This window comes from Phocoena sinus, chromosome 9 (assembly GCF_008692025.1).
Source record: "Phocoena sinus isolate mPhoSin1 chromosome 9, mPhoSin1.pri, whole genome shotgun sequence".
NCBI lineage: Eukaryota > Metazoa > Chordata > Mammalia > Artiodactyla > Phocoenidae > Phocoena > Phocoena sinus.
Window position 1 is genome coordinate 20,232,548 of NC_045771.1, and position 23,611 is coordinate 20,256,158.

The 23,611-nt window shown below is 43.0% G+C and overlaps 1 protein-coding gene across 2 annotated transcripts in view; it reads left to right on the top strand.

Annotated features, from left to right (window-relative positions):
* Positions 1–23,611, top strand: part of CHCHD3 (coiled-coil-helix-coiled-coil-helix domain containing 3) — a 314,451-nt gene that overhangs the window by 283,231 nt on the left and 7,609 nt on the right. Inside the window, exon 8 of one of the 2 annotated variants that reach the window (XM_032643324.1) lies at positions 5,159–5,894. The exons of the other annotated variant lie outside the window; for it this stretch is intronic. Coding sequence (XP_032499215.1) covers positions 5,159–5,182 — 24 coding nt within the window. The 3' untranslated portion in view covers positions 5,183–5,894. Of the gene's footprint in view, positions 1–5,158; positions 5,895–23,611 lie in introns of those variants that run through there. 2 annotated transcript variants of the gene reach the window in all.

Consider the following 23,611-nt stretch of genomic DNA (forward strand, 5'->3'; position numbering starts at 1 on the left):
CATGTGTATAGACCAGCCCTGGGAGACACAGCCTTGCCCCCGTGTCTTCAGGGAGTCACCCAGGAATCAGGTGAACTGCCATGCTCTCTTTGAGGATGTGATTTTTAATACTCATAGCAAGGTATTTTGTGAATGTGGTTACTTCTCTGTGTTTTATATTTGTTCAAAAATTTTCTTCTAGTGTCTTCACGGTAGACTGGCCCACGATCTTCACAGCAGCCAGAGTCCAGCTCCTCTCTCTTATGAGAGTCTGACATTCTTAGCGTTATATGGCCTGGCTGAAAATGACCCTTCCATATTTGGTTGGGGTGGCAGGGAGGAGAAAAGTAAAAAGATTTCCTAGACCCTTGTGAACACTTTAACTGCTGCTTTTAATTATGTGTGGTCACTGCGGATTATTCTGCAACATTTGAAAAGAGGTGTGTTGTCACACGGATGTCACTATAGCCATGAGACCTAAATTGTAGAATGAGGCACAGCCATTTGGTTTTGACCAGGCAGGTAACAGCTTATAGTTCCCATTGGTATGTTGAAGTAAGTAGCGAGTATATAACCCACAAAGTGGCCTCACTCACAAAGTGATCATTTTCTTTAGTAATGAAGTGCCCTCGCGTGGCCCCAGTGTAGAGAGCTGCTTTATACTGACTTCCGTTTTGTATTAATAAATAATGTTGTGGCGAGGTTGTCTATATATCTGGAGTTTATAGAGCTTCCTGTCTGCATAGTTGGACTTTCACAGGTCAAGTCACAAGGGTCTGAGGATAAATGATACTGTGACGTTGCCTGGTCTGACACTTACATGGTAAGTGCTCGATTTTTAAATTCTCCAACAAATACAGATGAGTTTGAGAGGAGCCTCACATTCTGGTGTTCTACAAGATGACTCTCTGCTGAGTGGAGTCTTCCACTTAATCTGCTTTGTCTTTCCGGTTTTCTCTAGATGCATCTAGCTTTTCTAATTTATTCAATCCTTCCTCCTTGACTGCATCATTGTCTTTTCTGACCATTTCTATATGTGTCCTCTACAAACTACTTTGTCTGCTTTTATATCTGTTCTTCTTTTGTGCACTATGGATGTAGCCTTCTTAGAAGCCTGTAAAATCATGAATACCTTAGGATAACCTTTAGGATAAGCTATTCATCCTGTATTTCTGTGACCCAATATGCTTATCTGTCTTTCTCCTTTTCCTTTTCTGCCCCTTTATTTCAATCTGTTTTCTTCATCTCTGACCTTAAATCTTTAGCTCTAAAGACCTTTGACCTGTTTCCCAAGCCTGCAACTTCCCTCTAGACATTTCCTTCCGAGATGTCTCGTCATCTTCCCAGACTTCCAAACCCCAAATTTATCTTCCTCATTCCCAAGATGACTCCTCCCACTGACTTCCCTGTTTCTCTTGGTCACACCACCTTTCTCCCTGTCAGAGGCGTCACCATACCTAAGGTCTCATCACTGCTTTTTTTCCTTCCCTTGTCTTTCTATGACTCTATTTCTTGCTCCATAGCTTCGTTTCTAATCTGTCTCCTCCCCGGTTTCCCACCTCCAGACTCTCCTCCATTGGATCCATTGTGCTAAGGAAGTCTGGGTAACCTTCCTAAATGACATTTTCCTATTAAAGACATTTATTGTATTCCTAGGTTTTTTCAGTGGCCAAAAAGGAGGTATCTCAGCCTGACATTCACAGTGGGCCCTTTTTATACTCTTTTCCTTGGAACGTGCTGAGTGCCTACCCTTTCCTCTTCCTAGGCCTGTCTCTCTCCTGCATTCTTCATCCCATACATACTGGGCTTTTTCCCTCCTCTGAATCTTTACCAGTGCTTGTCCCCCTCATCCCTCCCTACCTTCTGTCTATATTCTACCCATAGTGAAAGGTCATCTGAGGATCCTTCCCTGATCACTCCAGCTGCAGAAAGTTATCCTCTTCTGAAATAGGCAGCACCACTCTGCTTTTGAACTAATACCTTCTCTGTAAGAGTACACAAATAATTGGGAAATAGGAGAAAGACAAAAAATTACTTTGTCCTACATATTCTTTTGTTCTTCTTGAATTTTATACTGTGTGCATGTAGTGCTTATTTAGTAAAATAAAATTTTAACATATATTTAGCAAATGTATTTTTAGAAATAGCAAGTTATTACTCTGTATTACGCGTTAATTTTCCATGAACATGTGTATTGGTTTCCCCATATCACCTAACTCAGTACAATGAGTACCTAGTAGGAGCTCAGTTAAGAAGCTGGGTGAATAAGTGGCTGGAAGGGTGAGGGATGGAAGGAAGAAGGCAAGAACAAATAAGAGGCAGTCTTGGGCCTGACCTAGCTATTCTTCCTGAGTAATTTCAAAACTGAAGGGGAAAGGATCACTTTTGCCTTCTTATAGTTTCCTAAGAATGGAGACAGTTTATCTCCTTCCCCGGCTAGTTAGAGTCTTAATCTGATAGTTAAGAATTTTTTCTGTCTAGGATTTTATATATAGAAAATCCTAGAAACTCAACCAAAAAAAAACTGTTAGAATTGATCAGCAAATTCAGTGAAGTTGTAAAATACAAAATTAACATACAAAAATGAGTAGTGTTTCTATATACTAACAATGAATGTTCTGCAAAAGAAATTGATCCCATTTATAGTAACATCAAAAACAATAAAATGCTTAGCAATATATTTAACCAAGGAGATCAAAGATCTCTACTCTGAAAGCTACGAGACATTGATGAAAGGGATCAAAGAAGGTACAAATAAATGGAAAGGTATTCCATGTTTATGGATTAGAAGAATTAATACTGTAAAAATGGCAATACTACCAAATGCCATCTGTAGATTCAATGCAATCCCTATCAAGATGCCAATGGTATTTTTTTATATGGAAATAGAAAAAAACACTCCTAAAATTTATTTGGAACCACAAAAGACCCTGAATAGCCAAAGAAATCCTGAGAAAGAACAACAAAGCAGGAGGCATCACACTTTCTGATCTCAAACTATACTGTAGGGCTATAGTAATTAAAACAGTATGGTACTGGCATTAAAACAGACACATAGACCTCAGGAACAGAATCGAGAGCCCAGAAATAAATCCAAGGATGTACAGTCAACTAGTATTTGACAAGGGAGACAAGAATACTCAATGGAGAAAGTCTCTTCAATAAATGGTACTGGGAAAATTGGATATTCACATGTCAAAGAATAAAACTAGACTCCTATCATGTACCACACACAAAAATTAATTCAAAATTGATTAAAGACTTAACTGTAAGAAACCATGAAGCTCTTAGAAGAAAACATAGGATCAAAGCTCCGTGACCTGGGTATTGGTGATTACTTTTTGGAAATCATATGTAAAGTACAAGCAACAAAATCAAAAATAAACAAGTGGGACTACATCAAACTGAAAAGCTTGTGTACAGCAAAAGAAACCAACAAAGTGAAAACCTACAGAATGGGAAAAAAATATTTGCAAACCATGTTTCTGATAAGGGGTTAATATCCAAAATGTATAAAGAACTCATACAACTCAATAGCAAAAACAAAAAAAATCCAATTAAAAAATGGGCAAAGGATCTGAATAGACATTTTTTCTTCAGAGATGTGTGAATGGCCAGCAGGTGTATGAAAAGATGCTCAACATCACTAGCCATTAGGGAAATGCAGATTAAAACCACAATGAGGTATCACCTCATGGCTGAATGGCTGTCATCAAAGAGACAACAAATGCTGGCATAGATGTGGAGAAAAGGCAACCCTTGTGCACTGTTGGTGGGATTGTAAATTGGTATAGCAACTATGGAAAACAGTATGGAGGATCCTAAAAAAATTAAATATAAAACTACCATATGATCCAGCAATTCTACTTCTGGGAATATATCCAAAGGAAACAAAAACACTAACTTGAGAATACATCTGCACTCCCATGTTCATAGCAGCATTATTTACAATAGCCAAAACATGGAAACAACCTGTGCTTATCAATAGATGAATGGATAAAAAAAAGCTGTGGTATATATATAGACAGTGGAATATTATCCAGCCATTAAAAAAAAACCAAGGAAATCCTACCATTTGCTACAACATGGGTGGACATTGAAGGCATTTTGCTAACTGAAATAAATCTGACAGAGAAAGACAAATACTGTATGATCTCACTTATATGTCAAGTCTATATACAAAAAACAAAACATCAAGCTTATAGACAAAGACATAAGATTTGTGGTACAAGAGGCGGCAGGGGGCGGGGGGAGAGGTGTAGGAGGAAGGAATTGGAAGAAGGTGGTCAAAGGTACAAACTTCCAGTTGTAAGATAAATAAGTACTATGGACGTAATGTACAACATGATGACTATAGTTAGCACTGCATTATGATATAGCAAAGTTGTTAAGAGAGTGGATCCTAAGCGCTCTCAATACAGTGATAATTTTTGTCTTTTCTTTTTTTGTATCTAAATGAGATGATGGATGTTAACTAAACCTATTGTGACAATCGTTTCAGAACATATTTAAATCAAACCGTCATGCTGAACACCTTAAACCTTTTACAGTGATATATGTAATTAATTCTCAATAAAACTGGAAAAAAAATTCTTCCTGTCTACTGTTCCTCACCCACACCCACACAAATAACTAAATAGAATGTAGGGGCCATTTTTGTAATTTGGGAATACATACTTAGATCTGTGTAGCTCCACCCAGCATTATGAGTTCAGGAACATCTGCATTCTGCCTAGTGTGAGCAGGGGTTTCAGGGGGAGCATCTTGTCTTCAGTTGAGATGTTCCCTCTCCGCCCCACTCCACCCCTGCCCCCTTAGAAGTAGCTTTCCCCCAGTCTCTGCAGCCACTAGAAATGCTCCCACACATCCCCAAATGTCCAGGGTAGTGAGACGGCACGCACACTCCCCACTATGCCCCCCACTCTCACAGTCCAGGGCATGTTCACCCTTAGGGCTCAGTTTGATATGGTGGGGGGAGGGGTCATTTGGAGATGATACATGATTAAGCAATGGTGTTCATTAAAGGTAGTCATATTTCAAAACCAGGGAGCATATGCCTTGCTATATGTGTTTTTGAGGTAGATCTTTGAAAAACAACACAAACAGTACTAAATAGCTACTGCCCATTTTTGGTCCCCTCCTTCTGGTGGTAAATCTTATTTTTCTATTTCTCTTTCAGAGCATGCTTGAGAAGGGAGGATAAAATCAACTTTTAGAACAAGCAGAATTCCTTCAGCGTTAATTCCAGAGGTGGAACATTTTTTTTTTCCTAGTAAGAAAGCAACTCATTTAAAGAGAAGACCATTAAAGAGAAGCATCAGAGAGCAGATTCAACAGAAGCATATCACAGTTTGATCAGCAACAGTTTGAAAAGCCAAGGCCTAGATCAGGGATCAGCCATCAAGGGCTTGCTACAGTGTTAATAAATCCATTTATGATGATTAAAAAGAAAGGCAGTCCTCTCCACCTTCTGTGGACTTTCTATTCAACTTCCTCTTCTAACCAAGCTCCATCATTGGATGAACCTGCCCTCCCACAAAGCTGGGAGTTCGGATCGAGGGCTGAGGTCACTGGGGTGGGGAGAAGAGAAGGCCAAACCCCTCCATCTCGGGCCAGCAGTGCTGGGCGGAATTGGCTAGGCTGTGACATGTTGGGTTTCTCTCTTTTTCTTTTCTCCCTTAACTATATAAGAGCTACTTTATTTTAACTTATTATGGTGATCATGTAAGAAGACAAAAAGGAGAGAAAATGTACCTCTTTTACTGGAATAATGTTTCTGATTATGAGTGAAATAAGGCATTTTCTATCAACATGAAGGCAACCTTGGCTTCTGCAACCTCTCGTCTATCATGAATACTGACATCTTTACTTCACTCACTATCAATAATAAATATATTTTCTGATGAAGACTGTCATTGTAGTCTGGGGCCTCGCGTGTTTTTGTTTTTTCCAGGTTAGATGGTTATACTTATGGGAATTGAGTTGATTTATATTGTTATTAATTTGTATTTGTGTGGTGCCTTTACTCTAAAACGCTCCAACACACTTTGCAGATCCTCAGGCAAGAGATGCTTATAATTTGCCTCTCAGGTACGTAACATTCAGTAAGATCTTTACAAATTGCATGAACCTTCCTTTCTTTGGGATGACCAAAATCATCCTGCCTGGGGCAAGCACTAGATTAGATAACCTTGGTTAGGAACTTCTGACCCTGCAATACTAGGAAAATGTTAAAAGGAAAAAAAAAATTGACCCTGAGACTTGATGAAATTGGAAAGAGAAGAAAAACTTCCTGATTGTAACTCTCACTTTTCTACCAGAGGATTGGTGCTTCAACACTGGAAGTTGGAAATGAGCATTCACACCAAATGGAAAGATCTTTCTGGGAAATAGATGAAAAAGAGAATGCCAGTGATCTGTGATGTCATCTGAATATCTTTTGTCATGTAGAATTTTTATTTCATTTTTATTTTGTTACAGAAGGAGATAATTTAGCAAAATAATTAAGATAACAGGCTCTGGAATAAGATGCATCTGTGTTCAAATAGTGACTCTGCTACCTACCACCTGGGGGACCTAATTACGTCACCCCACCATACTAAGCCTCAGATTCCTCAACTGTAAATTGAGGGGAAATGCAAGAACCTGTTTTGTAGGCTTATGGTGAAGAGTCAAGATGCTTTCCACATACATTTGGTCGAGTCCATTGTCGTTGGGTATGTGACTATAATAAACTGGTGTTTGGAGCTGGGGGCATGGAAAGAACATCCACATGTCTTTTACTTAGAGAAAGTTGGGATGAATGTAACTTGTGTCAGGAAAATTTCAACCAGCCCCCTTACATGTCATTCTGGCTTCTCACGCATCTGATTCCCGAGTCGGCTCCATTTGAATGGCATCTTCGTGGACACTTGGGGGCACACCTGTAAACCTGATGTTGATTCTGAATGACCTTGGGGACGCTTCTCAGATAATTACTGAAAGGCTCTGTGATTCTGTTTAATGAAAGCGTTTTTTGTTTGTTTGTTTAAATGATGCAGAATAAGCTGCATTCATCTAAGTGTGAGTGATGGAAGCGCTGGTAGCTTGAGCAGCAGCACAGTCTGGCACTGTCAGGAAGGCATCCAGGTAACTGCCTGGGAGAAATAATAGGTACACGAAAACAAATGTGTACATGGCGACCGGCTGTAGTGTTTGCAAATCAGCGAACTCACAGATTCCCTCCTATACTGCTTTGCTTTGCAATTTAGAGCCAAGAACTTGGCACATCCCAGGCTGCCAGTCTTGTTGCTGGCAGAGAAATAAAGCACTGAAGAGTCAGGCATTTAAAGCTGGTTAAATCCATGAAAACGGGAGGTGGTTTGTCAGGACCTCTCTCTCCCAGCACCTGTTATTAACGTCTCATTCTGATGAACATGATGGGCACAAGCGGGAAAGACCACACTTTAGGAGAAATAAAAGGGTGAAATGATGCCTTTTCCTGCACCTCGGAGATCTCCCTATTAATTGCATCACAACTTAGCCCAGGTCACTGTTAACCTCAGGACAACTGCTTGGGGAGAATGTTGTGATCTGTGAGGCTCATGGGAGTAACATATTCCAATCAGTTAGCATCTCCATTAAGTAGAACACGCCTTGAACCACAACAGTTCAGCTCATGAAGCCAGGAAGAATAAGGTATCCTGAAAGCAGGTCAGATGTTATAACGCTAAACTAACGTCTGGTGAACTTCCAGAAGACAGTGGGGTCAAAATCAGCACAAAGTCCTCCCTTTGGAAAGTCAATAACTTATTACAGAAAATGTGCCAACGTGCAACAATTTAAAAAATTACGGACTGATCATTATTAATAACAAACGTGGAGTGCTAAAAGCCAGGTGCTTGTGGCCTGCTGGTCAACCAGTGAGACTTCTCTCTACAGCAGCTCTAGGCTGCCGGTGTTTTGCTTCGAACTAAACAAGCGGCCAGGTGTCCTCACCTTCTCTGGCTTAGGAGTTGGGAACCTGTGGTTCTTAGTTTGACGTCTTGCAGCCCACAGGTATGATTGCTTTCATCAGAAAGCCACAGGATTACCCTCTTCCCCGTTTCTGTGAGCTGCAGGAGTTGTGACCCTTTCAAGATTTAAGAACTAGAGCAGTTGAACAGTTGAAAGAGTAGCAGTAACTTACTGTGATGATTCTGCTTTGAGTTACAATTCTTGACAAGCGAATACTTTGAATGAGTGAATTAATGTATATTTGTTTTCTTTGTCACGGCTTCCCCAAGTTTTCATCCATTTCTCAGCTTCCCCCCTCCGCCCCGCAGTCGCTCCATCTTTATTGCCTTCTCTAGACTCTTCTGTGTATTTAAACTTTTCTCACCCTTCTTGGCCTTCCTGGCCCACCTCCTGAGACATATGGCATCGTCTTGGGTGCAGAATCCTGGGCTCTTGCTCTGAGTTCTGTGCTGTTGCCTCTTGGAACAAGTCCCTTCCCCTCAGGTTTCTCTCTGCCCAGGGGCCGGCTCTGGTTCTTCTCCATTATAACAAGAGATTTTTGATACTTACTTTTCTTCCCCAAGCTCCTAGTTCTTCAACTAGTTATATTTTTAGAACATCTTATCATTTGGTCATTTTCTGTGTTTGTAGTTCTTAATTTGTAAACCCGGTAAATGGAACTTTTAAATTCTCTGGGAAAAGACGTAAATTTGTATTTAGTTCTCTGTGGCCTTTGATTGTATTTTTCCTATAGTTTATGATCCTCATTAGAGAAATGGTTTCCCATTACTTGCCCCAGGGGATTTACTGAGTGGGATTTACTAAGTGGGTGTCCCTTCTGAAATGTTGCCTTAGGACTTGGACCCTGTGAGACTCACAATCCAAACCACCCCCAGAACAGGAGACCTTGATGCTGGTGCTGATACCTGCATTAGTCTGAACAACACGTGGGCTGGTTAATTCACATCCACAATTTATTTTAAAATGTATGCTAGACATTTGTTTTAGCTTCTTGTCTGGCTGAGTCCTTGAAAGACTTCAGAACGTTATAGTTTTCAGTTTTCACTCTCTCCTTCCCTTGACCTACTGGGTGTCGGAGGTGCCAACAGTGACTAAAACCATGTAAAGGGAATTAAAGGGAGAGGATAAGGACATACTATTCGTAAGATGGAATGCTGGCTCTTGGCGCTCCAAGCTGTGTGGAGAGAAGGACTGGGCATTATCCCCATAAACTCCTTTTCATTCTCCAGCTTCTGTCATTCAGAGTCCACTATAATGTGAAGAGAGAAGTCATTTTTAGTTATTTCAATTTAGATGATCTGCAGCTATATCCATCTTACTGTCATCCCCATACCCTACGTGAGATGGGAGTAGTCAGTGATTTTCCAGGCTCGGTGGAATAGGAAACTTTGAGGCCACCCTTGTATCCCAAGGAGGTTGACTCCTGCCCCGATGTACCTTGGAGAGCACTCCTTGGTGAAGGATGGTGGATTGACTTGTTACGCACCAGAGACAAAGGGAACTTGTTCTCCTATACCTGGAGTGAGATCACCTCACTCATCTGACAAGGTCTCTTACACTAAGAATTTTGGCCAAAGTACCAGATAGCTTAAGGAACTTTCAATTCCATTCAAAGAAACCCAAAAAACAGTCACTGGGAGAAAAACGACCAGCCATCTAATTCATTCTCCTAGCTCCAGGCTGATGTTTGAATGAAGATGATGAAATTTTCATCTTGTGTCTCCTGGTGCCTCCAGCCTCAGTTGTGCTGGCAGAGCCTCTATAAAAAGAGTTGAATTGCTGTAGAGGAGAAAGCAAAAGTCACTATCCAAATCAAAAGTGTCTTCCGCTTTTCCTACCAGTTGTCTTGAACCTTCCAAACAGACCCTCAGCCTTCTCCAGACGATGAAAGCATTCCCTGTATTTTAGGGGACGGCCCAGTGTTAAACCCAATTTGGATTCAGGAAATGTGGCCACCATATTTATGACTTTCAGTTAAGGAAGTTGGAAACTGAAAATTGAAACTGTCAAGTTCAGCCCCTGAAACTCCTTCAAACCAAGTCAACTCTAAATGGAAAACAGCTGTGCTTCAATTTAATGAAATGCTTCAAACCTCTTGAAGTGAGTGTGATAAGGTGAGGTCTCCACACACTTAAGATTTTCCCGTGCCGAAAAGCTTGACTTCCCTCACCTCTCTGTCCCCCTACATGTCTCTGCATCTCCTGCGAGGATCCTTACTGGGCTGTGGCCATTGTTACTTTGCTGAGAGGGCAGTCTGCTTTGAATAGCACCCTTCAAAGTAAATTAAATTTCCACAATGGTTTTTAAATGCAAATGTGGAAGCCAGAGGTTAGTGGCCACCTTGCAGGGTACCACTCTGCTCCACCTATGCCTTTCCTACCTAGACTTTGTCCCGGGAGTGGCCTGCCTGGGCTGGACTCCAAGTGGCCCATATTTGGGGAGCCGCCTGCAGTGCCCTTCTCTGTCGGGTCTGCCTACTGGCCAGGCTGCTGCTGGGCCCTCATCATGTCCACAGCATAGGTAGAAAGGCTGTACTCCCTCATTCTTCACTGGAGAATATATACAATAAGGTTCAGGGCCAGATGACTGAGGCCAGTTGCTGCTTCTCTGCTGCCTGTGCAGTTCAAGAGACATGGGTAAAAAACATTTTCTTCACTTCATAGCCACAGGCCAGGTTTCTCAGCATGAAACCAGAAACGCCATGGCAACCTGCAAATTTTAGCTTTGCCTTGCATCTCCGTAAGGTAACGTGCACCCTGGTCTCAGAAGCATGACCACAGAGTCACTGAAAATATTATTCAACAGAGTTGAAGTGGCAGTGTCATCTTATTTCTAGCTTGGAAGGCCGGCTGCAGAGCAGGGGCTGGTAGCTCTGCTTTTAACAGAGGGTGAATAGGGTGTCAGCTCACCTGCTGGTGGGAGTTCTACTTTCCTAGGTGTTCTTAAAATACCTTTGCAGCAGCTGCGTTTTAAATGTGAATCCAAAATGTAAAGTCCACACACCTTACCCTCAGGTGCTTAACACAGAACTTGGAAATCTTAGTAAGCAAGGCGGAAGTTGCTCTTCTACTGGAGATGACGTCATCAGTGGAGTTAGATGTTATTGTATAGAAGCAGTCTAGAGGGGTTATGAATCACCATTAAGATACTGTTCTTTCAGGAACATCAGAAGTTACTGTCCCGAGTTTTTATAACCACTTTCAACTCTCTTCAGTGTAGGAGTGGGTTATTCGTCGTCACCTTATGGGTCAACCCTTGCTAGTTAGCTCACCACTCCCGCATTTTCTAGTACCTGGGAGAGGTGGTCTGCCGTAGGACCACGTCACATTGGCCTCTCTGGAGTCATTCGTACACTGACTCACCGAATCAGCAGAGTCTACTCTGTGCCCCAGGCACTGTTCCTGGAGTCAGGAAAATGGTGGCCAACATGATGGACAAGGTCCGGACCTCATGGAGCTTCTGTTCCTGAGAGGGGAGGAGGCTTGAATGTTAATGTCAGGGAGTAGTGGATGTCCTGCAGAATGCTACAGCAGAGCAAAGGAGTAGTTCAGGGAGCGGGAGTAGGGCTTCACGGGAGACGTGCTATGTTAGAGGGCACTGAAGACAGCTGAAGGGAGTGACGTTTGGCAGATTCTTGAATATACTGAGGGCACCATTCATGTGAAGATCTGGGGAGGTGCACTTCAGGCTGGGGGAACAGTAAGCACAAAGGTCCTGAGACAGGAACAAGTTTGGTGTGTTAGGGGAGTGAGCAGCAAGGAGGTGTTGGGGGCTTGAGTGGAGCGAAAAAGGCAAATAGTGGTGGGAGATGGGTTCGGAGAGGCAGGCAGGACACATAGGACTTTTTTTTTCCTTAGGTCGTGCCCCGGGGCTTACAGGATTTTAGTTCCCCAACCAGGGATGGAACCCATGCTCCCTGCAGTGGAAGCGCGGAGTCCTAGTCACTGGACCACCGGGGAATTCCTTAGGACTTTTTTGTCCCAGCTATTAAACAAATAAATATAGAATAAATAAAACAAATAAGCCATAAAATAAGTAATAAGGGGTGTGATGTCCAGCATGGTGACTGTCATTAATAATACTGTATTGAATACTTGAAAGTTGCTGAGAGAGATCTTAAAAGTTCTCATGACAAGAAAAAAATTTTGTAACTATGTGTGGTGATGGATGTTAACTAGACTTATTGTGGTGATTATTTCATAATATATACAAATATTGAATCATGTACACCTGAAACTAATATAATGTTACATATCAATTACATCTCAATTGAAAAATATATATATATGGTGGGGGATCAGTTAGATATACACATGCAACAAAAGGGAAGCTGGACTGTACCTCATTCCTTACTCAGAAGTCAATTTTAATTGGAATATCCTTTAAATGAGTAAGTAGAACACTAATGCTTCTAGAAGAAGAATATAGAATATAGATATTCTTCACAATATAGAAGAATAGCTTCATGACTTCAGCATAAGGAGATATTTCTTAAACAGGATACAAAAACAGTAACCATAAGGGAAAAAGTTGATAAGTTACATTACTTTAAGAATTTTTGTTCATCAAGACACCAAGAGAGTGAAAAGGCAAATCTTAAGATATTTGTGAAGCATAAGCCAACAAAGGGCTCACATCCAGGCTATATAAAGAACTACAAATCAGTAAGAAAAGGCAACTGTACAGAAGAATGAGCAAGAGACTGAAATAAGAACTTCACAGGAAATAAACATCTAAATGGCCAATAAACATATGAAGTGTACTCAACAGCATTACTAATTAGGGAAATGCAAATTAAATTCACAATGAGATGCCCCCACTTATCCACCAGAATGGCAAAAACTAAAAAGATGGAAAATACTGAGTGTTGACAGGATGTGAAGCAACTAGTTTCTAAAACATTGCTGGTAAGAGTGCAGATTGGTACAACCAATTTGGGAAATGATCTGGCATTATCTATTAAAGCTGAACATGTCTTAGTTTTAACAGAATTACTCTAGATGACTGGGTGGCTTAAGAACAACAGAAACTTACTTCTGATAGTTCTGGAGGCTGGGAAGTCAAGATCAAGGTGCTTGCTGGCAGATTTGGTGTCTGGTATGGGCCTGCTTCTGGTTTATAGATGGCCATCTTCTCCCTATACCCTCACATGACAGGTGAGGTGAGGGAGCTCTTCTGGGGTCTCTCTTATAAGGGGTCTCTCTCATAAGGGCACCAATCCCGGTCATGACGGATCTACCCTCGTGACCTAATCACTCCCAAAGGCTCCACCTCCACATACCATCACATTGGAGGCTGGGTTTCAACATATGAATTTTGGGGGGACATAAACATTCAGTCTATAGCACAAATCCATACCTGATGACCCAGCAATACGATTCCTAGGTACATACCTAGAGAATGTTCAATAGCATTCATAACAGCTACAGAGTAGAAACAACCAAATGTGCATCGTAATGAAAACAGTGAATATATTGAGGCATATGAAATATTACACAGTAATACAGATGAGTGAGTTGTGGTTACATGTAAAAATGGATGATTCTCACAAACTGTTGAGCAAAAGAAGTCAAGGACTAAAAAAAAACATGTTTTATAATTCCATTTCTATAAACTTCTTAAAATGGCGAGATGAATGATAGTGTTTACGGATGGATGTTTACGTGATAAAACTATACAGAAAAATAAGGAAGAGTTATAAATGGATAGCAGTTACATTTCTGGGTGTCAGAGTGGGTACTGATAAGAAGGGACACAAATGGGTCTTCAAGGGTACTGGTGAAGTAGATAAAATCTACTTATTTTATTTTATTTATTTATTTTTGGCTGTGTTGGGTCTTGCTGCACGCGGGCTTTCTCTAGTTGTGGCGAGCGGGGGCTACTCTTCATTGCAGTGCGTAGGTTTCTCATTGCGGTGGCTTCTCTTGTTGCGGAGCACGGGCTCTAGGCTCATGGACTCAGTAGTTGTGACTTGCAGGCTGAGTAGCTGTGGCGCATGGGCTTAGGTGCCCCGCAGCATGTGGGATCTTCCTGGATCAGGGCTCGAACCTGTGTCCCCTGCATTGGCAGGTGGATTCTTAACCACTGCGCCACCAGGGAAGCCCTTACTTTATGATAATTCATTGAGCTGTACATCTGTTTTGTGTTCTTCACTGTGTATCTTATACTACACAATAAAAAGGATTTAAGATGAACTTAAACAGGTTCAAGCTTATCCCTGTGACAAAGTCATTTCCTCTCCCTTGATAATTACTAGTAACTGACAATTGTTGAGGGGTATTCTGAGCCAGGAGCTGTATTAAGTATTTTATATACATTATCTCTGATTGCAATAATCCTATAAGTTAGCTACTTTTATTATCCCCATTTTACAGATAAGGAAACTGAGGCTTGGATGGGTGAGGTAACTTGCCAAGGGTCACACGGCTACTAAATGGCAGCCCACCCCTGTCCTCCCCGGAAGCCTGGCGCTTAACTGCTGCGTGTTCTCCTCTCCACACATGCATCATCCTGCTGCTACATCTTTAGGGCAGCCTCCAAATCCCGCACGGCATCTGTCCCAGTGCCATTGTACAGTGTAAGCTTTCAATGAACGTTGAGTGAATAATGAATAAAAGCCCCATTCTTTTCATCCACTTCCTCTCATGTACTGGGTGCGGTAGCACAAGGTTTTCTTGCCTGGGCGAAGTTCCTGAGGTTTCAGGCAGAGGAAAAATAACAGGAAAGCCTCCTGCTTGTGGCTGATGCTAGTTTTGCTCACCGGGGTCTGTCAGACAAATTCCCTGCTTCCTTTTTTACTTTCCCTGAGCTCCAAGACATCTGTCTCACTACATCGTGTTCCTCCACGGCCTGCCACTCAGGAGGCGGAGATGGAGACGCAGCCGGGCTGTGTGCCCACCCGCTGCTTCCGCCTCCGGAGGGGGTTCCAGGTGCAGCCCTTCCACAGGCCCCAGGTGGGCCAGGAGGGTGCAGGGCGCAGAGCCCAGCCATTCTAAATAAAACTCCCAGTCCCACGTCGCTGCTGGTTTCCCAAGGTCTTCTGAGGCAAAAAAGACTTGGGAAGGAAAGTAACTGTTGATCTGGAACTTTCAGGCTCTGTTCAGTGGCGGTTTGTCACTGGCTTTGCAGCTGGAGCTGCTCGCTAATGCAGTTGTGTGCAAAGCAGCTGCGTGGGGCTCCAGGAAATATCACCAGCTCAGTCTTTGCCACCTGCCTTCCCTGTGTGCTCTTTTCCTGGTTTTCGAAGATTAAAAATCAACAACAACAACAAAAGAGGAAATCAAAATTTGAGAACTCTACACATATTTTCCTGGATGATTTTGACCACAATCTCAAGCTGTCCAAAACAGCTAATTATTTACAATTTCCTCACCCACCCCTCACCTCTCCCAAACTGGCTCCTCCTCTTGGCTTTTGACACCTACCCACATACCCACCTTATGCTCCCATCACCAGGAACTGAAGTCTAGGGGTCCCTGGACTCCTTCCTCACCCACCTTTGCTCACCCACACCCACCCATGAGTACCGTCCATTTGGACCTGACAGTCTTTTAGAGCCAGGAGAACTTGGGCCAATCCTTTGTTTTATAGACAACTTGAAGCCACATAAATAATGTCCTTAGAGTGAGGATTACTAGGCACTAAAAAGGTTACATGTGGTCTATAATGTCCATCAGGAGAATCTCTATAAATCTGTAGAGGGTGATGTAAGAGGGTTAAAGTCTCTTCCAGGTCTTTTTTCCCATAATTTCTCCCTATAGCTTGTAATAAATGATGTTTGCTGTGACCTACCTAAGCATGAATACCCTTCTTTACTGATAGAACCTTGAGTTTGTGCAAGTATCAGCCTTTCAGGGGAAACTAGCCTTTCCTACCCAGCCCCAGGGATGAATCTTGATTAACTTAAGGCAATCACTTTCCTTGACAGTGATTGGTTTAGGAATGGACATGTGACATAATTCTTGCCAATGGAGTGTGAGGGAAGTTTCTTGGGTGCTTCTGGGAAACTTAAAAAGCAACAGTAGTGAGGCTGGGTCATATGTCCCCTGATGGCCTTTGGTGGTGTTTTGTGAGTATATGAGGCCTGGAGTTTTGGTGCCTACATTATGGTCACGGAGTGACGGGCCTGAGGGCAGAAACCAAGACATGGGGGTAGCAGAGGCAAATCATGAGTAGAGGCCAGGCATCAGCTCTATCATTGGACTTCCTGTTACAAGAGGTGGTATATTTATGCATTTCACTTAATGTGGTTGAATTGGGGTTGCTGTTACTTGAAGCTGAGAACCTCCTAACTGATCCCTCTACGTTTGACAAAGATGCAGTCTTCTCTCCCACTCCCTGTTCTCCTTCCATCATTAAGGCACCAATTTCAGGCTAGCTTTCTTCTTAGGAGGAGTTGGGATTTTAATGAAATCCTTATAATCTGTCACCTGAGTCTCCTCACCAAATGCTTGGTGAAGGTTAGACTTTGAATCTCTGGTCGTGGAATAGAGCAGTGTTAAATGAAGTCCCCAGTCAGGTCCATCAAAATCAAATGGAAAGTAGCCAAAGTCTCTTAATTGACCTTTCTCCAAAGAAAATATACAAATGGCCAATAAACAAATGAAAAGACAGCATCGCTAATTGTTAGGGAAACACCAGTCAAAACCATAGTGAGATATCACTTCATACCCGCTAGGAAGGCTGTGATCAAAAAGAATGACATAAACAAGTATTGGTGAGGATGTGAAGTAATTAGAATTCTCATACATTGCTGGTCAGAGTGAAATGGTGCAGCTGCTTTGGAAGAGTCTGGAAGTTCCTCAGGTGGTTAAACATAGAATTGCTATATGACCCAGCAACTCCACCCCTAGGAATATACCCAAGAGAAATGAAAACATAGGCCCCCTATAAACACTTGTACATGAATGTTCATAGCAACAATATTCATAATAGCCAAAAAGGAGGAACAACCCAAGTGCCCATCAACTGATGAATGAATAAACAACAACAGCAGCAAAATGTGGCCTATCCATATAATGGATTATTATTTGATAATAAAAAAGAATGAAGTTCTGATGCTTGCTACCATGTGGATGAGCCTGAAAAATATTAATCGAAGTGAAAGGAGCCAGTCACACAAAAATGACATATTGTGGGATTCCATTTATATGAAATGACCAGAACAGGCAAATCCAGAGAGACAGAAAGTGGATTAGAGGTTGTCGGGGGCCAGGTGTTAGGGAAGATGAGGCGTGACTGCTAAAAGGTATGAAGAAAACATTCAAAAATTAGATTGTGGTAATAGTTGTGCAACTCTGAATATACTAACAGCCATCGAACTGTATGCTTTAAATGGGTGAATTTTATGATATGTGAATTACATCTCAATAAAGATGTTTTAAAAAGAAATCCAGGGCTTCCCTGGTGGCACAGTGGTTAAGAATCCACCTGCCAATGCAGGGGACAAGGGTTCGAGCCCTGGTCCGGGAAGATCCCACATGCCGTGGAGCAACTGAGCCCGCGAGCCACAACTACTGATCCTGCGCGCCTAGAGCCCGTGCTCCGCAGTAAGAGAGCCACCACAATGAGAAGCCTGCGCACCGCAACGAAGACCCGACATGACCATAAATAAATAAATATCTTTAAAAACGTAAGGGTATAGGCAAAAACAATTTCTCTATAGAATAATAGTAAATCTGATTTATGTGCATCTAAAAACGACCACTTGGGGTGTTTAAATTATAGACTCCCTGGCATCACCTGAGAATTACAGATTGTACCGTCTTCTTGGGATGCATAGCTCCCCAGAGATGCTAAAGTTGGGCAACCAAGAGATCAGTGGAGCATTCTGGCCTCCAGAATAATGGTTCCCAACTAGTGGAAGATGTTTATTTGCGTAAAGGATGCTGAGTGTTTCATACATGACCATAACACAGTGCATGATGAATATACAGTTATGGCAGAGTTTTACAGTCAGACATACCTTATCTTGAGTCCTGGCTCTGTTAACCTGAAAGCTGTGTGAACTCTGGAAAGTTACTTAAACCTCTTCAAGTGTGTTTTATAATTTGTAAAATGGGGATAAAAATATAACTTCCATGGGGCTGATGTAATAACAAGTTTAAAGAATCTGTGGTGCTTCATTACAGTGTCTGGCACCTAATAAGATTTTTCTCTGAGTGGCATGGAGTTGATCTATTCTGAAGTCCATCCTTATATCAGTTGAAATCTTAGGAAAACACTACATTGGAAGAGCATTAGCTCAAGGGCACTGAGAAATACCTTTATTGAACTGCTAGCCATAGGGTGAAGTCCATAGCACATAAACCCCATGAGAGTAAGGCTCCATTTTTGGCTCCATGCTGTGTTATCAGTGTCTGGAGGGTAGTGGTTCTTACATATTTGTAGAGATCCAGGGCTTTTCAATAATTATTGTGAGTTAATGTTCCCTGAGTCCCTTGCCATAATATGAGCAAGGCCATTTGCCTGATTGCAGACACCTGGTGTCTTAGTCAGCCTGGCTGCTATAACAAAATATCATTGGCTTAAAGAACAGTTATTTATTTCTCACAGCTCTGGAGACTGAGAAGTCCAAGACCAAGGCACTGACTGATTCAGTTCCTAATGAGAAATCTTACCGGCTGGAAGACAGCTGCTTTCTTGCTGTGTCCTCACAACTGTGTCCCTACCTTAAAAGCCACTAATCCCATTATAAGGGCCCCACCATCCTGCCCTCATCTAATCTTCCAAAGGTCACATTGGGGGTTAGGGCTTCAACATATGAATTTGGAGGGGACATAATTCAGTCCATAGCACCTGGCATTTTTCACCCAGCCCCAGCTCACCAGCAAGTATCTGATGCTTCCAACCCCACCCCCATCAGCTACACCTGCCAGAGATCTTTCTGCTTCTGCCCACTCGTCCTCCTGTGAGTATCCTTGACTCCACACTACTCCCTACAGCTTTGGCCAGCTTTTCTTCATATTATGGGATCTGTTGCTGTTGACCAGCTGCTCAGCTGACCCACATCATCAGCTATGAAGCCACAGTAGGCAACATTTGTAGAGCCTCGTGTCAGTCCTGACAAATCTTTATGTTCTCAAAACTCCTGTGAATGTCACCCAGGAGAATGCCAGCAGACACAGAAATATCTTTGAAAAAGAAGGTTTTTGCTCCCATCATGGTAGGACCAAGGTCTCTGTTAGACGAGTTGGCGTGCTCTGCTTTGATGGGCTGAGCTAATGGCTCCAAATTGCACAGCCTTTTCCACTGGCACATCCCCATCTCATTTGCTGTAGATTATTGCCATGAGCCAGCGTCAACACTTGTATCTCCTAGGTCTCTGCTCCTTGTCTCTGCCAGTGGTGTTTGTTCACAGGCATTGTTTTCTAACATGCCTCGCTGGGTGATCGCTTGCCTGGGTTTCTAACCTCTCCCTCCACAGATTGTTTGCTTTCTCTCTTAGAGCTATGTGTTTCCTGCACCTCCCAAATCAGTATCATCTGTGAATTCAAAACACCCCTTGTTCCTGGAGGCGAGGCGAGAGGCCACATGGCCTGGCTGTCTTCTTGGTCCAGAGGCTCCTACCCAGCTAAGACCTTTTTCAACCCATTATGTCTTCATCATGGTCCGAGGGGTTGTCTAACCAACCACTTACATCCTAATCCATTTCTTTATTATTGGTACTTTATTTCACTGACATTATCACAAGGCCTGGCAGAATGTAAATACTCAAGTATTAAGTGAAAAGTAGTTCTACTAACCAACTAGTAGTCAATATGAAACTATCATTATTGCCAAACTGAGGGATTCCAGTGAAAAGCAAGACTTGACATTTCAGTTGGCCTATTCAGTTTCAAAATGGGGTTACACCAATTTCATTAATTTAAAAAAAAACAAAACACAGCTTTGTTGAAATATAATTCACATACCACACAATTCACCCCTCGCAAATGTACATTTCAGTGTCTTTAGTATATTCACAGGGTCATTCAACCATCACCACAATCTAATTTTAGTGCATTTTCATCACCCCAAAAAGAAACCCTATGGCCATTAGCAATCACTCCCTATCCACACTTCCCCCCGGCCCCCGCCCACATCCTCAGCCCCAGGAAACCACTAATCTACTTTCTTTCTCTTTAGGTTTGCTTATTCTGGAAGTTTCATGTAAATGGAATCATCTTTTGTGACTGGCTTCTTTCAGCACTATGTTTTCAAGGTTCACCCATGTTGTAGCATGTGTCAGAACTTCATTCCTTTTTATTATCAAACAACATTCCATTATATGAATGTACCACATTTTATTGATGAAGATTTGGGTGGTTTCCATTTTTTGGCTGTTAGGAAAAATACTGCTATGAGCATTGGTGTGTAAGCTTTTGTGCATACTTTCATTTCCACTTCTCTTGGGTGTATAATTAGGAGTGGAACTGCTAGGTCATAGGGTACCTAAGATTTGGGGGAACTGGCAAACTGCTTTCCAAAGTGGCTGGGCCATTTTACGCTCCCACCAGCAGTACATAAGGGTTCTAATTTTTCCATATCCTCATCAATACTTACTATCTTTTTGAGCACATCCATCCTAGTGAGTGTGAGGTGATACATTTACATTTTCTTGATGACCAACAGGATCTTTTTGTGTGCTTATCAGCCAGTTTTGTATCTTCTTTGGAGATATATCTTTTCAGGTCCTTTGTCCATTTAAAAAATTGGCTTGCTTGTCTTTTTGTTGTAAGAGTTCTTTATATATTCTGGAAACAAATCCCTTATGAGATGCATGGTTTGCCCATATTTTCTCCCATTCTGTGGATTGTCTTTTCACTTACTCGATATGTCATTTGTAGCACAAACACTTTCTTAATTTTTAGGAAGTCCAATGCATTTCTAAATCATTATTTTTTTCTTTTGTTGCTTGTGGTTTGGGAGTCAGATCTAAGAAACCATCGCCTAAATCAAGGTCATGAAAATTTACTCCTATGTTTTCTTCTAAGAGTTTTATAGTTTTAGCTTTTACATTTAGGTCTAGGGTCCATTTTAAGTTAATTTTTGTGTACAGGGTGAGGAAGTCTAATTTCATTCTTTGACAGGTGTAATCTTTTTTTGGAACAGTGGAAAATAACTCAGACCCACTTTCTAGCCTTGTGCTGTAAGGCTGCAACCCATGCCCTGCCCATACCTACCTCCCAGGGCACCTGGGGATGAAGGAAGTGGTGCCTTGGATGCCATTTTGGAAAAGATGAGCATGGAAAGCATGAAGCTTTCCTTGAAGCTAAAGAACCAACAGACTGTGGAACCAGCTTTGGATTTGAACTGGCAGCATCTCTTTTGCAGCTGCCCACTGCTCTCCTGGTTGTTAAATTGGGAGCAACATGACACTGGGGGACACCTCAGCCTCTGTAAAGTGCTGAATGTTAAGTGTTTTCATGTTCCTGCCCTTGGCAGAGCCCTGCCTGGAGGAAAGAAATAAGACCCAGTGCTTACCAAGCCTAGACACCGTTCTGGGTGTTTTACCTGTGTTCACGCCAGTGAGTGAACCTGTGAGCACGGCTTTACGAGCCCTTGGCTGTGGGCATCAATGCCAGCCCTGTTCTGCTGGCTCCTCCCTGAAAGGGCAGAGGGTAGGGACAGCAGGGGAGGAATGGGGAGCCAGGGGGAGCAGGAACAGGGATGGGAGTCCATCAGAGGGAGAAGGTGGCATGTGGGGTAAAGGAGCATCTTACGGCAAAGTGGAGGTGGAAGAAAAGATACTCACAGGGGAGCGCTGCACCTGCCCTGCTCCTCCCCTACTCAGCATCAGCAGGTTGCCCACGCACACCTGAGCTCAAGGAGGCACCTTCTCTGCCAGGGCTGCCCAAAGGCTGTGTGTGTGCGTGCGTTGGGGGGGACGTCTTGATGTCGTCCTCATGTTGTCTCTGGTCCCCCCCCTTCCTCCTGGTGCCCCTATGTCTCTGCTGCTCTGAGCTGCTCCTGCCCAGGGTGGGCCTCGTGCTGTGCACAGCTACCCTGCTGTGCTCCAGTCCTCCAGCGAGGCCCCCCAGAGTCACTGAAGAGCTAATCAGACCATCTGAACTTCAGCTCTGGGTTACCCACACCAGATGATTTATTTGCATTTTGGTTTATCAGGCTTCAAAATGCTTTAACACTGAAGGAGCCAGTGTCAGGGCCCAGTCCGTCACTGGCTCGGGGAGAGAGAAGGGAAGGACATGGCAGGGAAGGGGTTTATCTTCCTTGTTGCTCCAACCCACAGTGGCCTTTCTGTCTCAGCACGTCGCTTGTGACCCCCAGATGGGCCCCGCCGCAGAGCAGGGAACCTTCCCCATGTGTCCCAGACCTCACTCTCCGCCTTCATCGTGGATCTGCCCCAACCTCGAGTTGACAGGCGGCACAAGAAATAGAAAGAGCCCTGAGTGAGGGGCCAGGACGTGAGGGCCACAGCCCTGCTGACGTGCGAACCACCTGAGTGCCCTGGGAGGTGACTTCCCTCCCCTTCTTTGCCTGCACTGGGCTCCACGCTGGGCTTCTCACCCCTCAGGGGATGTCTGTGTCTTTCTCTTCCTCCCTTTGTGGGGCGTGAGGGGCTGCCCTCCCAGGCAGACAGGCCCTTGGATATCTCTCAGGGGAGACAGATGCTGGGCCTGCCATTCACTAGCTCTGTGAACTCAGCCAAGCTATTTAGCCCATGTTGCCTGTTTCCCCATCTATGATGGGGATGTAGAACTTCCCTCATAGGATTGTTGTGAGGATGAACGAATCAATCACAGAGCTCTTTGAACAGTGCCTGGCACAGGGCAAGGGTTGAGCCTGGACTCCCATCACCACCACCAGGCTCCTGTGTGTTTCCGGCTAGTCCGACACACTCCTCTCCCCATCTACCATGGAAGGGCCACAGAGTCGAATCCTGCTGCTGCCCTGCTCCCCGCTTCCCTCTTTGTGGACTAAGTCCTGCTCTTCCTTCTGCCTCCCCTGAGTTCTCTGGTCTTTGCCCTTCTTCTGGGTCTCTAGTCCGCCTAGGGACACACAGAGGTCAGACCTGGGGCCTCAGCGCTGCTCCATCCAGAAATCTGCATTTCTAAAACCTACATTTCCATGCCTACACAGTCACTCTCGGTTTTAAAAAGCCTCCTATTGAGTTCTCTCTGGTCCTGGTGGACCACACGTTGACCTTTACCCCTCTGTTCCCTGGGTGCTCCAGCGTCCACCCTTCTTCCTAAATCTTTAGCTGTTGGATGGCAGATTATTTTAAATTATTTGTTTTGAATTACTTTATAAATGATACTTATCTGGAAACTCAGAAAGTACAGAAAATATGAGAGAAAATAAAAACAAAAAGCAATCGATGTTTGGTTTACTAATCCTGTGAGTGAAAATACACTTACACATAAACAGTGACATGAGTTAATACTTTAAAGAGACTTAGCTGAAGTATTTTTAGTGACAAGTTTTAAGAGAGGATTTAAACGTGCTTATTTGACAATGATTGTACGTTTAATTCCTTTCAATTCAGTAATCCTTTATGTCTGGCATATTGTTCTCTCCCCTGTTCTCTTAGCCACTGACATTTCTACATCCTGCATCACCTTCTCTCTAGACCAAGATGCTGCTATTAGTTGTGCTGTCAAATGAAAACGTTTTTCATTGACTGAAAAATTAGTTG